Source organism: Suncus etruscus, chromosome 2, assembly GCF_024139225.1.
Source record: "Suncus etruscus isolate mSunEtr1 chromosome 2, mSunEtr1.pri.cur, whole genome shotgun sequence".
Taxonomy (NCBI): Eukaryota; Metazoa; Chordata; class Mammalia; order Eulipotyphla; family Soricidae; genus Suncus; species Suncus etruscus.
In genome coordinates, this window is record NC_064849.1 from 123,229,701 (window position 1) to 123,244,258 (window position 14,558).

General features: G+C 37.1%; 1 protein-coding gene across 1 annotated transcript in view; it reads left to right on the forward strand.

Moving 5' to 3' along the window:
• Positions 1-14,194, forward strand: part of CWC27 (CWC27 spliceosome associated cyclophilin) — a 253,087-nt gene extending 238,893 nt beyond the window's left edge. The window contains 1 exon segment of the mRNA XM_049769065.1: positions 13,858-14,194. Within this exon segment, the coding sequence (XP_049625022.1) occupies positions 13,858-14,020 (163 nt within the window). The 3' untranslated portion in view covers positions 14,021-14,194.
• Positions 14,195-14,558: the final 364 nt, after the last annotated feature.

Here is a 14,558-nt window from a genome sequence, read left to right on the forward strand (position 1 = left end):
TGGGTTTTGGTTTTCATTGTGTTGGCAACAGGGAGCCTTTGAAGGATTTACAACAGTAAAGTTTTTATGGCTAGATTCTCATTTAAAAACGTGTAACAGAAAAGACCTAGATATCATTAACCACAAGTCAGACCTTAGTAATCTAATTCCTGAGAGATTTCCAAGCAGTCAGTCGTGTGGGGTCAGGCCTTGGGATCCTTGACTCTGCCCATCTTGTTTCTCCCGCTGAGGTATCCATATCTGGCACCGTTATTTTAGTTAGGAAAGGAAAAGCTGGGGCTAATTCCAGGGAGCAATAATTAAAGCCAATAAATAAGGGCACAGTTATAGTGAAAATAAATTGCCTCCCACCACACCCCTCCAAGCAAGTATCCTCCTAAAAGGGAGATGACTTTTCCCAAGGCATCCCACATTGCTCAAAACATTTATGAAGCTCCTCTTTCATAACAGCTTAAAGGTCACCCTGGGAACTTGGAAACACAAATAATCATCCTTACCTTTTCAGAGGAGACTCTATTTTTAATTGTGGGCTCCAAATCTGTGCAATGTACAATGGATTTTTAAATCATGCTCAGATATTTCGCCCTAAATTAACTTTTGATTTGTTCTTAATTTTCACAGGATGAAAGTCTAGTAACACTGTGGATCTAATTTAAGATAATATTTATTCAATTTTGACCTTTTGGATCTTGTAGATTGCCTTTGAGATACAAATGAAAATAATCTGTCTTCTACCCTACCCCGTATAGTTATTATGAAGATAATACTAGATAGCCTTTATTTTGTTGGTTTTGCTTTTTAAAATTTTTTTTCAATTTTACATGAAGACTTTTTGTATTGCATCAGCGAATGCTTTTCGTATTGTTGCCTTATAAGTTCCAAAGTTCTACTGTGTTTACTTCCTTAACAGACTATCCACTGAATAAGAGCAGCTTTGTGTCCCGGTGTTAACTATGTGGGTCTCACGCATAAAGTTGGGGCCCTCAGAGGTTGAATCAATACTTAAATCTAATTATTTGCCTTAGCTTCAATATTTAAGAAATGGGCTCTCGTTTAATTTCCAGCATCCAATGATCCCTGAGCACAGAGCCAGGGTAAGCGGAAGAGACAGTTTATGGGGTTAAGGTCCTTTACTTTATACAGACTTTGGTTCTATCCCCATACCATATGGGGTATCCTGAGCACTGCCAGGATGTGATCCTGAGTACAAAGCCAGGAGTAAGTCCTGAACACAGCCAGGTGTAAACACACACACACACACACACACACACAAACACACACACCCCATGGGTTAAACACTTGAAATTATTAAATTAAATTCAAATAATAGGCTTAAAGGCTATTGATGCTTTAAGTTTGCCAGTAGTTTATCCATAAGAGCCAGCTATTCTTCATTTCCAAAGAAACAAGAACAAATGGTTGATTAAAAAAAATAGTCTAAAGTATAAAGGCTTATAAATGTTAGTATTATGTTCTTAACTTTAGCTGTATTTAAAAATCACTGGGAGAAAAATGGAAAACTACAGGTGCTAGGGATCATCCTGGAACAACTAAATCTATGCTATTGGAAGTAAGAGGCTGGAAATAAGAGGGATTTTAACTACCCAGGAGATTTAACCCTGTTTGATGCAAGGTTGTAGATTTAGTCTTGGAGAAATATTGTTTTCTTAGTAATTATCGAACAGAAAATTTCTCCCAAGTGATGCTCAGGAAGCCCAGGACCTTTCTCACCATAATGGGCTCTCACTCTACTGAGCTATCTCCCCAGCCCCAGGAAGCATTAATTCTTAAACATTCTTTTTAATGACCTGTCTCCAGGCTGAGAAGTCTGGGGCCTTCTCAGGATAAGAACTGGCTGAGTTTCCACCCTGCCTAGACCTTAGCAGCCCCACCCATACCCAACACCTTCTGGCATATCAACAGCCCAGCTTCACTCTTAGAAGAGACATTAAGCCACTGAATTGTCCTAGTTCTATAGTTCCTAGAATATGCTGCCACATAGGTGGCCACACTTCCAAACTACAATATTGAGAGTACAGTAGAAGCGCAACAAAATAGATGGGAAAGCTGCACAGATTAAACTAAAACACTGAGAAAAAAAACAATAACACAGAAGACTCAATTAACTGAGTGAAGTAAGCCAGAAGAAGAAAGACAAATACTTGATGATCTTACTCACCTGTGACATATAGAATAACTAGGTGAGGAAGTATAATGTAGTAAAGGGAGATGCCTAGATCATCCTTAACCCCAGAGCCTAGAGAGGAGGAGGACAGAGAAGAAAAGAAATAAGGCAGGAAGGAAGAAGACGAGAAAGGGACATAATGGCAGAATAGGGGGTCAAGGCTTCCATTATATTGATGACATGAGAGGCCGATATAGCTATACATCCAAAGCACAGACTCAACAACATTGAAAACATGAGATTAGCTGCAACTACTAAACTTTGTAATGTGCTGTAATTTGCCAAGGTGGCAGGCAGTGGGTGGTATGAAAGGTATGACAGGGGATGATGGAGTATAGGAATATTAGTGATGGGAGTTGATATTGGTAGCAGGATTGTTGTTGAAATATTATATACCTAAAACTCAATATCAATAACTTTTTAAATCATGGTTCTTTAAAATGTTTTTTCTTTATTAAAGAGATTCAACTAACACCACACCAAATACCTCAGTAAATCCTCATGGCTTTAATTATACCATTATGAGATATAACAATTGTCACAAATTTTCTTGTACTAAACAATTTTTTATCATTCCATTTGCCTTTTAACTGTAACAATCAATATAAAATAAAACATTTTATACCTCCTTCTGGTAGAAGGTTGGGGGTGGATTGGTGAATTGGAAACTGGGAACATTGTTGGAAGGAAAGTCACACTGGTAGTGGATTTGGTGTTGGAACATTGAATGCCTGAAACAACTGTATTAGGAACCACTTTGTACAACAAGGAATTTAAATGAATTTAAAATTTATGAATAAAATAAAAATTCTATGTAGGGACAGAGATAGAACAGCAGGCTACTTGCTTTACAGTAGGCCAACCCAGGTTCAATCTTCCAAACCCCACGTGGAATAATCATAAAACATAGAACCAGGAGTAAGCTCTGAGTACCACTGGATGCTCACCACCACCACCAATAATAATAATAATAATAATAATAATAATAGGGGCCGAAGAGATAGCACAGTGGCGTTTGCCTTGCAAGCAGCTGACCCAGGACCTAAGGTGGTTGGTTCGAATCTCGGCGTCCCATATGGTCCCCTGTGCCTGCCAGGAGCTATTTCTGAGCAGATAGCCAGGAGTAACCCCTGAGCACCGCCGGGTGTGGCCCAAAAAAAAAAATAATAATAATAATAATAATAATAATAAATCCTAGTTCCACTTGAGTTATCACAGGAAACAAAAAAGAACAAAGCATGCTTCTCTAGTATCCCTGAGATGGAGTCATAGAGGAGTGGTCATCAGTGTGTTAGATGTCCTGAGCATGAAATGGTGGACATATGCGAAACACAAATTTTCTGCAGAAGCTGTTAGGCATTTTAGAAGTTTATCATAAATGTAAAAGACAGTTCCTACCCCCAAAAGCATGAGTTTATCAAATCAACTAGCACCAGTCAGCCAACCTGGTCCTTAGGAAGGGTCTCAAGGCTTTGATTGCTGGCACAAATCACTCAGATTGGCTCTGGGTATAGAATCGTGAACAAGACACAAACTCTCTAAATAATTGACAGTCTATTCAGAATGGAGTAAACAAGTAATTACAAAATGATCAGAGCTCTTAAACAAAATAACATTGATGAGACAGGAACTTCCTATTGTTGGAAGGTTTAAAGGATCCGGCAGAGGTATTTTAGTCTGGATGCAAGATAGATTATTTTATAAAATCATCTACAACAATCTAAAGGTTGATTGATAAATCCCTATTAAAGAAACTTAGACATGGGAAGTGAGATTTATAGAATTCCCCATAGAAATAATGTAAGATACTACTTACATTATGTAAGTACAAATAACTCGAAAGCATTTTTCAGAAATGAGTTGATTTTGGAATTCTATATTTAGCAATTACTATGTATCTGAAAATGAGTTTCTCATGTTCCTCAGTAGTATTGACTATTTTCCTGTCCCAATCTACTTAGTTATTATGTCAGAATAATAAAAAGCTTGGTTTTCAAATTAGGATGGTTGGTTAAGGAGCAAAACCCTTAAAAAAATCAGTTATTTACTTTTATTTACTTATCAACCTACCCTTACACACACACACACACACACACACACACACACACACACACAAAGAAGGAAAAAAACTTGGTTATCAAACACATGAAAATGATAAACCTCGCTATTTTGGTAACTTATTAAAAATTGGTGTTCTTATTTCAGAATCTCAACTTCTGTATACCTAATTATAAACAATTGAATTTTTTTTCTTTTTTTTTATAATGCAATGTATTGTATATAATAATATATTGTATATACATTGTATTCCATTATTGAATAACAATATTTTTTTTCTTAACACCACCCATCACCAGTGCAACATTCCCATCACCAATGTCCCAAGTCTCCCTCCTCGCCACCCGACACCCCCGCCTGTACTCTAAACAGGTTCTCAATTTCCCTCATACATTTTCATTATTAGGGACAGTTCAAAATGTAGTTATTTATCCAACTAAAACTCATCACTCTTTGTGATGAGCTTCCTGAGGTGAGCTGGAACTTCCAGCTCTTTTCTCTTTTGTGTCTGAAAGTTATTATTGCAAGAATGTCTTTCATTTTTCTTAAAACCCATAAATGTGTGAGACCATTCTGCGTTTTTCTCTCTCTCTCTGACTTATTTCACTCAGCATAATAGATTCCGTTGTACATCCATGTATAGGAAAAATTTCATGACTTCATCTCTCCTGACAGCTGCATAATATTCCATTGTGTATATGTACCACAGTTTCTTTAGCATTTCGTCTGTTGAAGGGCATCTTGGTTGTTTCCAGACTCTTGCTATGGTAAATAGTGCTGCAATGAATATAGGTGTAAGAAAGGGGTTTTTGTATTGTATTTTGTGTTCCTAGGGTATATTCCTAGGAGTGGTATAGCTGGATCGTATGAAGCTCGATTTCCAGTTTTTGGAGGAATCTCCATATCGCTTTCCATAAAGGTTGAACTAGACGGCATTCCACCAGCAGTGGATAAGAGTTCCTTTCTCCCCACATCCCCGCCAACACTGTTTATTCTCATTCTTTGTGATGTGTGCCATTCTCTGTGGTGTGAGGTGGTATCTCATCGTTGTTTTGATTTGCATCTCCTGATGATTAGTGATGTGGAGCACTTTTTCATGTGTCTTTTGGCCATGTGTATTTCTTCTTTGTCAAAGTGTCTGTTCATTTCTTCTCCCCATTTTTTGATGGGGTTAGATGTTTTTTTCTTGTAAAGTTCTGTCAGTGCCTTGTATATTTTGGAGATTAGCCCCTTATCTGATGGGTATTGGGTGAATAGTTTCTCCACTCAGTGGGTGGCTCTTGTATCTTGGGCACTATTTCCTTTGAGGTGCAGAAGCTTCTCAGCTTAATATATTCCCATCTGTTAATTTCTGCTTTCACTTGCTTGGAGAGTGCAGTTTCTTCCTTGAAGATGCCTTAGCCTCAATGTCCTGGAGTGTTTTACCTACGTATTGTTCTATATATCTTATGGTTTTGGGGCTGATATCGAGGTCTTTAATCCATTTGGATTTTACCTTCGTACATGATGTTAGCTGGGGGTCTAAGTTCAATTTTTTGCAAGTGGCTACCCAGTTGTGCCAACACCACTTGTTGAAGAGGCTTTCTTTGTTGCATTTAGGATTTTTTGCTCCTTTATCAAAATTAGGTGATTGTATGTCTGGGGAACATTCTCTGAGTATTCAAGCTTATTCCACTGATCTGAGGGCCTGTCCTTATTCCAATACCATGCTGTTTTGATAACTATTGCTTTGTAGTAAAGTTTAAAGTTGGGGAAAGTAATTCCTCCCATATTCTTTTTCCCGATGATTGCTTTAGCTATTCGAGGGTGTTTATTGTTCCAAATAAATTTCAAAAGTGCCTGGTCCACTTCTTTGAAGAATGTCATGGGTATCTTTAGGGGGATCGCATTAAATCTGTACAGTGCTTTTGGGGAGTATTGCCATTTTAATGATGTTAATCCTGCAATCCATGAGCAGGGTATGTGCTTCATTTCCACGTGTCCCTCTCTTATTTCTTGGAGCAGAGTTTTATAGTTTTCCTTGTATAGGTCCTTCACATTTTTAGTCAAGTTGATTCCAAGATATTTGAGTTTGTGTGACACTATAGTGAATGGAGTTGTTTTCTTAATGTCCATTTCTTCCTTATTAGTATTGGTGTATAGAAGGCCATTGATTTTTGTGTGTTATATTTTGTAGCCTGCCACCTTGCTATATGAGTCTATTGTTTCTAGAAGCTTTTTTGGTAGAGTCTTTGGGGTTTTCTAAGTAGAGTATCATGTCATCTGCAAACAGTGAGAGCTTGACTTCTTCCTTTCCTATCTGGATTCCCTTGATATCCTTTTCTTGCCTAATCGCTATAGCGAGTACTTCCACTGCTATGTTGAATAGGAGTGGTGACAGAGGACAGCCTTGTCTTGTGCCAAAATTTAGAGGAAAGGCTTTCAGTTTTTCTCCATTGAGGACAATATTTGCCTCTGGCTTGTGGTAGATGGCCTTAACTATATTGAGAAAGGTTCCTTCCATTCCCATCTTGCTGAGAGTTTTGATCAAGAATGGGTGTTGGACCTTGTCAAATGCTTCTCTGCGTCGATTGATATGATCATGTGATTTTTATTTTTCTTGCTGTTGATGTTGTGTATTATGTTGATAGATTTACGGATGTTAAACCAGCCTTGCATTCCTGGAATGAAACCTACTTGATCGTAGTGGATGATCTTCTTAATGAGGCATTGAATCCTATTTGCCAGGATTTTGTTGAAGATCTTTGCATCTGCATTCATCAGCGATATTGGTCTGTAATTTTCTTTTTCGTAGCATCTCTGTCTGGTTTAGGTATCAAGGTATGTTGGCTTCATAAAAGCTATTTGGAAGTTTTCCTGTTTTTTCAATTTCATGAAAGAGTCTTGCCAGGATTGGTAGTAGTTCCTCTTGAAAGGTTTGAAAGAATTCATTAGTAAATCCATCTGGGCCTGGCTTTTGTTTTTGGGCAGACATTTGATTACTTTCTTAATTTCCTCAATAGTAATGGGTGTGTTTAGATATGCTACATCCTCTTCATTCAATCGTGGAAGATTATAAGATTCCAAAAATTTATCCATTTCTTCCAGGTTTTCATTTTTAGTGGCATAGGAGTTCTCAAAGTAGTTTCTGATTACCCTTTGAATCTCTACCATATCAGTAGTGATCTCTCCTTTTTCATTCCTAATACGAGTTATCAAGTTTCTCTCTCTTTCTTTCTTTGTTAGTTTTGTTTATTTTTTCAAAGAACCAACTTCTGCTTTCGTTGATCTTTTGGATGGTTTTTCTGGTTTCCACTTCATTGATTTCTGCTCTCAGCCTTGTTATTTCCTTCTGCCTCCCTATTTTTGGATCCTTTTGTTGAGCACTTTCTAATTCTATGAGCTGCGTCATTAAGCTATTCAGGTATGCCCCTTCTTCTTTCCTGATGTGTGCTTGCAAAGCTATAAATTTTCCTCTCAGTACTGCTTTTGCTGTGTCCCATAGGTTCTGATAATTTGTGTCTCCATTGTCATTTGTTTTCAGGAAGGTTTGATTTCTCTTTGATTCATCTCGGACCTACTGATTATTCAGTATGAGGCTATTTAACTTCCAGGTGTTAAAATTTTTCTTCTGTGTCCCTTTGTAGTTTATATATAATTTCAGGGCTTTGTGGTCAGCAAAGGCAGCCTGCAAAATTTTTATCCTCTTGATATTATGGAGGTATGTTTTGTGTGCTAACATGTAGTCTATCCTAGAGAATGTCCCATGTACATTAGAGAAAAATGTGTATCCAGGCTTCTGGGGGTGTAGTGTCCTGTATATATCTACTAGGCCTCTTTCTTCCATTTCTCTCCTCAGGTCTAGTATATTCTTGTTGGGTTTCAGTCTGGTTGACCTGTCTAGTGTTGACAATGCCGTGTTGAGGTCTCCTACAATTATTGTGTTGTTATTGATATTATTTTTCAGATTTGTCAACAGTTGTATTAAATATTTTGCTGGCCCCTCATTCGGTGCATATATGTTTAGGAGGGTGATTTCTTCCTGCTGTACATATCCCTTGATTAATACAAAATGTCCATCTTTGTCCCTTACAACTTTCCTAAGTATAAAGTTGCATCATCTGATATTAATATGGCCACTCCTGCTTTTTTTTGGGTGTTGTTTGCTTGGATGATTTTCCTCCAGCCTTTTATTTTGAGTCTATGTTAGTTCTGACTATTCAGGTGCGTTTCTTGTAGCAGCAGAAGGTGGATTGAGTTTTTGATCCATTTAGCCACTCTGTGTCTCTTTAACTGGTGCATTTAGTCCATTGACATTGAGAGAAAGAATTGTCCTGGGAGTTAGTGCCATCTTTATATTAAAGTTTGGTGTGTCTGTTGGTAAGCCTTGTCTTAAAGTATGCCATTCAGTTTTTCCTTTTAAGAATGGTTTTGAGTCTGTGAAGTTTTTGAGCTGTTGTTTGTCTGTGAAACTATGTATTGTTCCTTCAAACCTGAAAGGTGAGTTTTGCTGGGTGCAGTATTCTAGGCGAAGCATTTATTTCATTGAGTTTTTGTCACTATGTCCCACCACTGCCTTCTGGCCTTGAGTGTTTCTGGTGACAGGGTCTGCAGTAAATCTCAAGGATGTTCCCTTGAATGTAATTTCTCTTTTCGATCTTGCTGATTTCAGAATTCTGTATCTATGGATTCGTCATTGTGACGTAGGATGTGTCTTGGGGTGTTTTTTCTGGGGTCTCTTTTAGTTGGCACTCTTCGGGCATGCAGGATTTGATCACATGTATTCATTATTTCTGGTAGTTTCTCTTTAATGATGTTTCTTGACTGTTGATTTTTTCCTGGAGATTTCTTCCTGAGTCTCTGGGACTCAATGATTCTTAAGTTGTTTCTGTTGAGCTTATCATAGACTTCTATTTTCATCTGTTCCCATTCTTTGAGTTTTTTTCCATTGTTTGATCATTTGCTTTGAGGCTTTTTCCAATTTCTTTTCTGCTGTATGTAATTGTTATGTATCTCATCTTCCAGTGTACTGATTCTATCCTCAGCTGCTGTTAACCTGTGGGAAATCTCAAACATGTTTTTCTTCAATTCATCTACTGAGTTTCTCAGACCGTGTTATTTGATCTGAAATTTCTGTTTGTTTTCTCATTTCTATCTTCATATTCTCCTGATTCTTTTTAGTTTTCTCTCTATACTTTGTTTGAGTTCTTTGAACATGTCCATATTGCAACTCTAAACTCCTTATCTGAGAGACTGACTAGGTGGTTTGGTCATGTTCAAGTCCATCAGAGTTGCCATCTTGATTCTCTATGCCTGGCACTGGCCCGTGTTGTTTCCCCATTGTCACACTAGTACTGCGTGTTTTTCTACGTGTTGTGATTGTATTCATCGGCTAAATGCTGTGCACCGTCGCGAAGGGGAGCGGAGCAACCGTGCTCCTCTGGCTTCTCCCTTTCTGGGCGTGTCGACTCACCTCCACGGAAGGCTCACAGGAAGGCAGGCTGGCAGATGGGCCGCACCCAGGATGAAATCAGGCCAAAAATGCAGGACAGCAGAGTAGAGAGGCAGAAGTGTGAAACAATTGAATTTTATATATACCTTCAAATGAACAAGTTCAGAGTTGTTTTTTTTTTATGTAAACTATTCGTGTGTAATTAATTCCAAAAAATGCACAGTTCTTTCTGGGACAATTTCATAACCAGCCATAAGAGTGGTGGATAATTCTAAGTTATTGAAATATACAAGATTGCAATCTACCAGGCCCTATGTACTTGAATTAAGTGTGTATTATACGTCTGCATGTGTATTCTCCCAGGATACTATAAAGTTTTGGCATGCTTTCAGTTTGTGCAGTCAGTGATTTATGGAGGCACACAGGTCAGTTTATTATATTCAAAATCATAACTGTTTTTTTTTTGTTTTTTTAAATGAAGTGACCAAAGAATGTTGAAAGATAAATGGGTGAAGCATTTTGATTATGCTTTTATTTCTATTAAAGATTAAATATTATTGCTGAATAACCAGACATGCTAAGTATCACAATATTAAAACTGAAGTAGGTTGTAAGCTGATAGCCCCTTCTTTCCTCTGGGTTTAGATTTGTTATTAATCAAAATGTTGGACTTGTTTAGTGCTGTGCTCTATGAAACAAACAGTTGAAAAAGACAGCTACTTTAATGTATTGCTTTTTGTTTTTTCAAATGTGTAGAAAAAATCTGTTTCTTGTTGTAGACTTTGTGGTGTTTTCACACGTCTAGATTTTATTTCTTACACCAAAGCCAACTAAATCCAATTGTTGCAAAATTTTTTCTTGGCATAAAAAAGAGGAAGGTATCATTTTATATTCTTAATTGATAATTTCTGGTAGAGGCATTTTAAAAACATGGATAGTTTATAACAGCTGTGGGTATTACAGGCAGGCAATTTCTGTTTGGAGCCAGAGAACAGGGCATTGTTTTAAATAGAAGAATATGTATCTGAGAATATGTATATATATAAGATATTATGATTTTAATTTTTATATCAGTGTAGGGGTATTGAATAAAACATATTTAAGGGCATATGGTTCCAGCTCTTACCTTGGTTTAGAAATGAACACAAGATTTTATGTGAAAAATAATAATATGAAGTACTTCTGAAATGATGGGTAGGGTCTGAGTTTAACCATAATGTATAGTAAATAACTTGGCCAGTGAAAAATAACTTTTTCACTCTAAACTTGGTCTTCATCAGAGATGCCATACGATTTCTAAACAGTTCACTTTCATTGCACAGATTATAAAAAGTGTCAGGAAAAAGGCAACCTCTCGATAACTGAAGAAAAAGGACTTGACACATTACTTAAATAGAAAAAGCAGTGCTTTTAGAAGTACACTTACTCTGGGCAAAGCAGGTTGCAAATCCTATATGGAGGTTGGGGTCAAGGATTGTTTAGGGGTTAAAAGCAACCTGAGAAGTGTCATTATTCAGGAGAAACTTAGTGACTGGCTAACTTTCAAAAGCATGTTCACTGGAGTGTGTCTGCCACTGATTGACTAACTTTCAGAAGTATGAAGCTGTCACAGATGAATTGGCTTTCAGAGGTATAGTTACTGAAGTGAGTTGTCACTGATCTTTTAGGACTAGAGCAGTCCTATTATTGACTAAATATAATTGTGTTTCAAATTGTTCTTATAGCCTGTATAACAGTCAACCTTATTGTAGATGTTGAAATTGTTTTATTCTTAGAAGCTGACAGTAGGAAATAGAAAAGTCCTAGAAAACCACTTAAGAATCCATCTAAATAAGCAATGAGCCTCTGATACATTCTCTCAATAAATTTTTTTGGGGGGTGGGGGGGCATGTAGGTCACATCTGGTAGTACTCAGAGCTTACTTCTGCTCTGTGCCCAAGAATCACTCCTAGTGAACCTAATGTGATGCCAGGGATTGACCCCAAGTGGGCCACATAAAAGGCAAATGTCCTGTCTGCTGTTACCTTTTTGACCTCTGAATAAGGATATTTTGGAAAGTACTGAAAATATAAAGGTCCATTGGGATCAGATAAAATGTGATGCAAATAATACTTCATAAATTAAAAAAAGTATAGACATGTGATGTGATTTATCTCACTTAGTAGAGTAGACTCAAGGTTGCCTATGTAATAATATCACTCATACTCATTGTTTTCTAATAAGCTTTACTCGGATGAGACAACTAAATTGATAACTGACTCAGCTTATTCAGTTAAGTAAGATTCAACCTACTGAACCTTTTATTAATTGTAGAACACTAATACTACAGTGTTACAGTTAACATTTTATTTCTCTCCCAAACATATTTTGGGAGATTTTAGTACATCTGAAATCTCAGTACATCCATAGGAGTTTATCAAATGTGTAAACTTCACTATCATTTATACTGTGGCAGGGGCCAAACTAAAAATGTGAGAAATCTCTGCTGATGTAGGGGAAAAGAAATTAATGTAATACTTGTTTTTTATCTAAAAGTCATAGTTGGCACCTGTAGAGTGTTAATCCCTCAGGCAATTCAGCCCTATCTTTCTTGATAAAAGAAAAGCACTAAGCACTCCTGTTTTAAAAGTTGGCTAAGAAACTAAGGGGGAAAAGCCATAGTAGTTTGTATCTAACAACTAAACTTCTCTCCTTCCAAATGTATTCAACTACTCTAAAATATAGTCTTCTGACTTGCCTGTTTATTCCTGACACTTCCTAATGGGGCAGAACTAATCACTCAAATATTTCTCTGCTACTAAGGATAGCCAGCTTATGACCACTTAAGATTCAAGCACATGCTGATACCTTAAGACCATTAAGCATTTGATAAAATAAGAAAAAAGGATAGTTAGATTTGCTATAACCAACAGTAGGAGGAAGAAATTAGTCCTTGGCACTTTGCCACCAAGTAGGGTTTATTTGGTGAGGACAGGGGAGGTTCTTTAAACATAGCAATCCCCTCAAAATAAGGTCATAACACCATATGAATATTACTTCAGAATCTTCTTAGCACATTCCCTCTCTTGACCTATCTTGATATTAAAAGCAAAAAATCAGATTAGGGCAGGCTTCTAGTCAAAAACATATTGTATACTCTGTAAAGGAAGTTTGCAGAATGTTTTCTCACTATGGTTTAAGGAACACTTCTGAGTTGAATTCTTCTAACCTCCCCTCAAGAAAGGAACCTCAGCTGAGGTAGAGACTGACTGAAAGAAACACAAACCAGGGGCCGGAGAGATAGTATGCAGGCATGCTGTTTGCCTTGCATGCAGATCCCGGCATATCCCATATGGGCCCCTGAGCCTACCAGGAGAGATTTCTGAGTGTAGAGCCAGGAATAACCCCTGAGCGGCGCCGGGTATGACCCAAAAACAGAAAGAAAGAAAGAAAGAAAGAAAGAAAGAAAGAAAGAAAGAAAGAAAGAAAGAAAGAAAGAAAGAAGAAAGAAAGAAAGAAAGAAAGAAAGAAAGAAAGAAAGAAAGAAAGAAAGAAAGAAAGAAAGGAAAGGAAAGAGGGAGGGAGGGAGGGAGGAAGGGAGGGAGGGAGGAAGGAAGGGAGGGAGGGAAGGAGGGAAGGAAGAGAAAGAAAGAAAGAAAGAAAGAAAGAAAGAAAGAAAGAAGAAAGAAAGAAAGAAAGAAAGAAAGAAAGAAAGAAAGAAAGAAAGAAAGAAAGAAAGAAAGAAAGAAAGGAAAGGAGGGAGGGAGGGAGGGAGGAAGGGAGGGAGGGAGGAAGGAAGGGAGGGAGGGAAGGAGGGAAGGAAGAGAAAGAAAGAAAGAAAGAAAGAAAGAAAGAAAGAAAGAAAGAAAGAAAGAAAGAAAGAAAGAAAGAAAGAAAGAAGGAAGGAAGGAAGGAAGGAAGGAAGGAAGGAAGGAAGGAAGGAAGGAAGGAAGGAAGGAAGGAAGGAAGGAAAAGAAACACAAACCAACAGAACAAACTCTAGACATGTTTTTCAATTTAATTTTTTTTTCTGAAAAGTATGTTTTTATGTGGAATGAGCATCAGAAAACAATGAATCTTAGTGTCCCTATGGTTCATGGTGTTCTATCCCCTGTGGTTCAGTATGCCAAAGGTGGTGCAGTGTTGAATATCCATTTTTAGTTCTTTAGCTCAAAGCATTGAACCTTTCTCTCTTCCACTTTAGGATGTCGCATGTGCTTCAGTTTGAGGATAAAAGCAGAAAAGTGAAAGATGCAAGCATGCAAGATTCAGACACTTTTGAAATCTATGATCCTCGGAATCCAGTGAACAAAAGAAGAAGGGAAGAAAGCAAAAAGCTGATGAGAGAGAAAAAATCAAGAAGATAAAATGAGAGTAATAGTACTAGAACTGGAACTAGCTGGAAATGTGCCTGCAGCCATTGTTTCCTATAACCATCACTCAAGGGTTTGAAAAGAAGTATTTTGAACCAGTTGTCTGGTTTTGAAAAACTGTTATCTTATATAAATTATGTCATGACATAAGTAAATACTTTTGGATATTGATATATGCTTTTTTTCCCAGTTGATCTTTTATATTACTAAATTTGAAATAAAATCACTTTCTTTCCAGTTTACATGTTAACCATTTATAGACTATGTAAACTATTTGGGTTTGGTTAGGCTTTTCTCAAAATATCTGATGACTTCATTTTCAGGACTTTTTATAAGAAAGTCTTACAGAAACATTAGTTGAGGAAAATTTCCTTGTCATTCTGTTACCACAGTACTAACTTTGGAATAGACTTTAGTTATATAATATAAAATTTAACTTTTGTTTTGCATATAAATATCTAAAAGTAGCCAAGGAAGTTGTAATTAATAGCCCAAGCCTTAAAGCTTGAAGAACTCCCAAGAAAATGTTCAC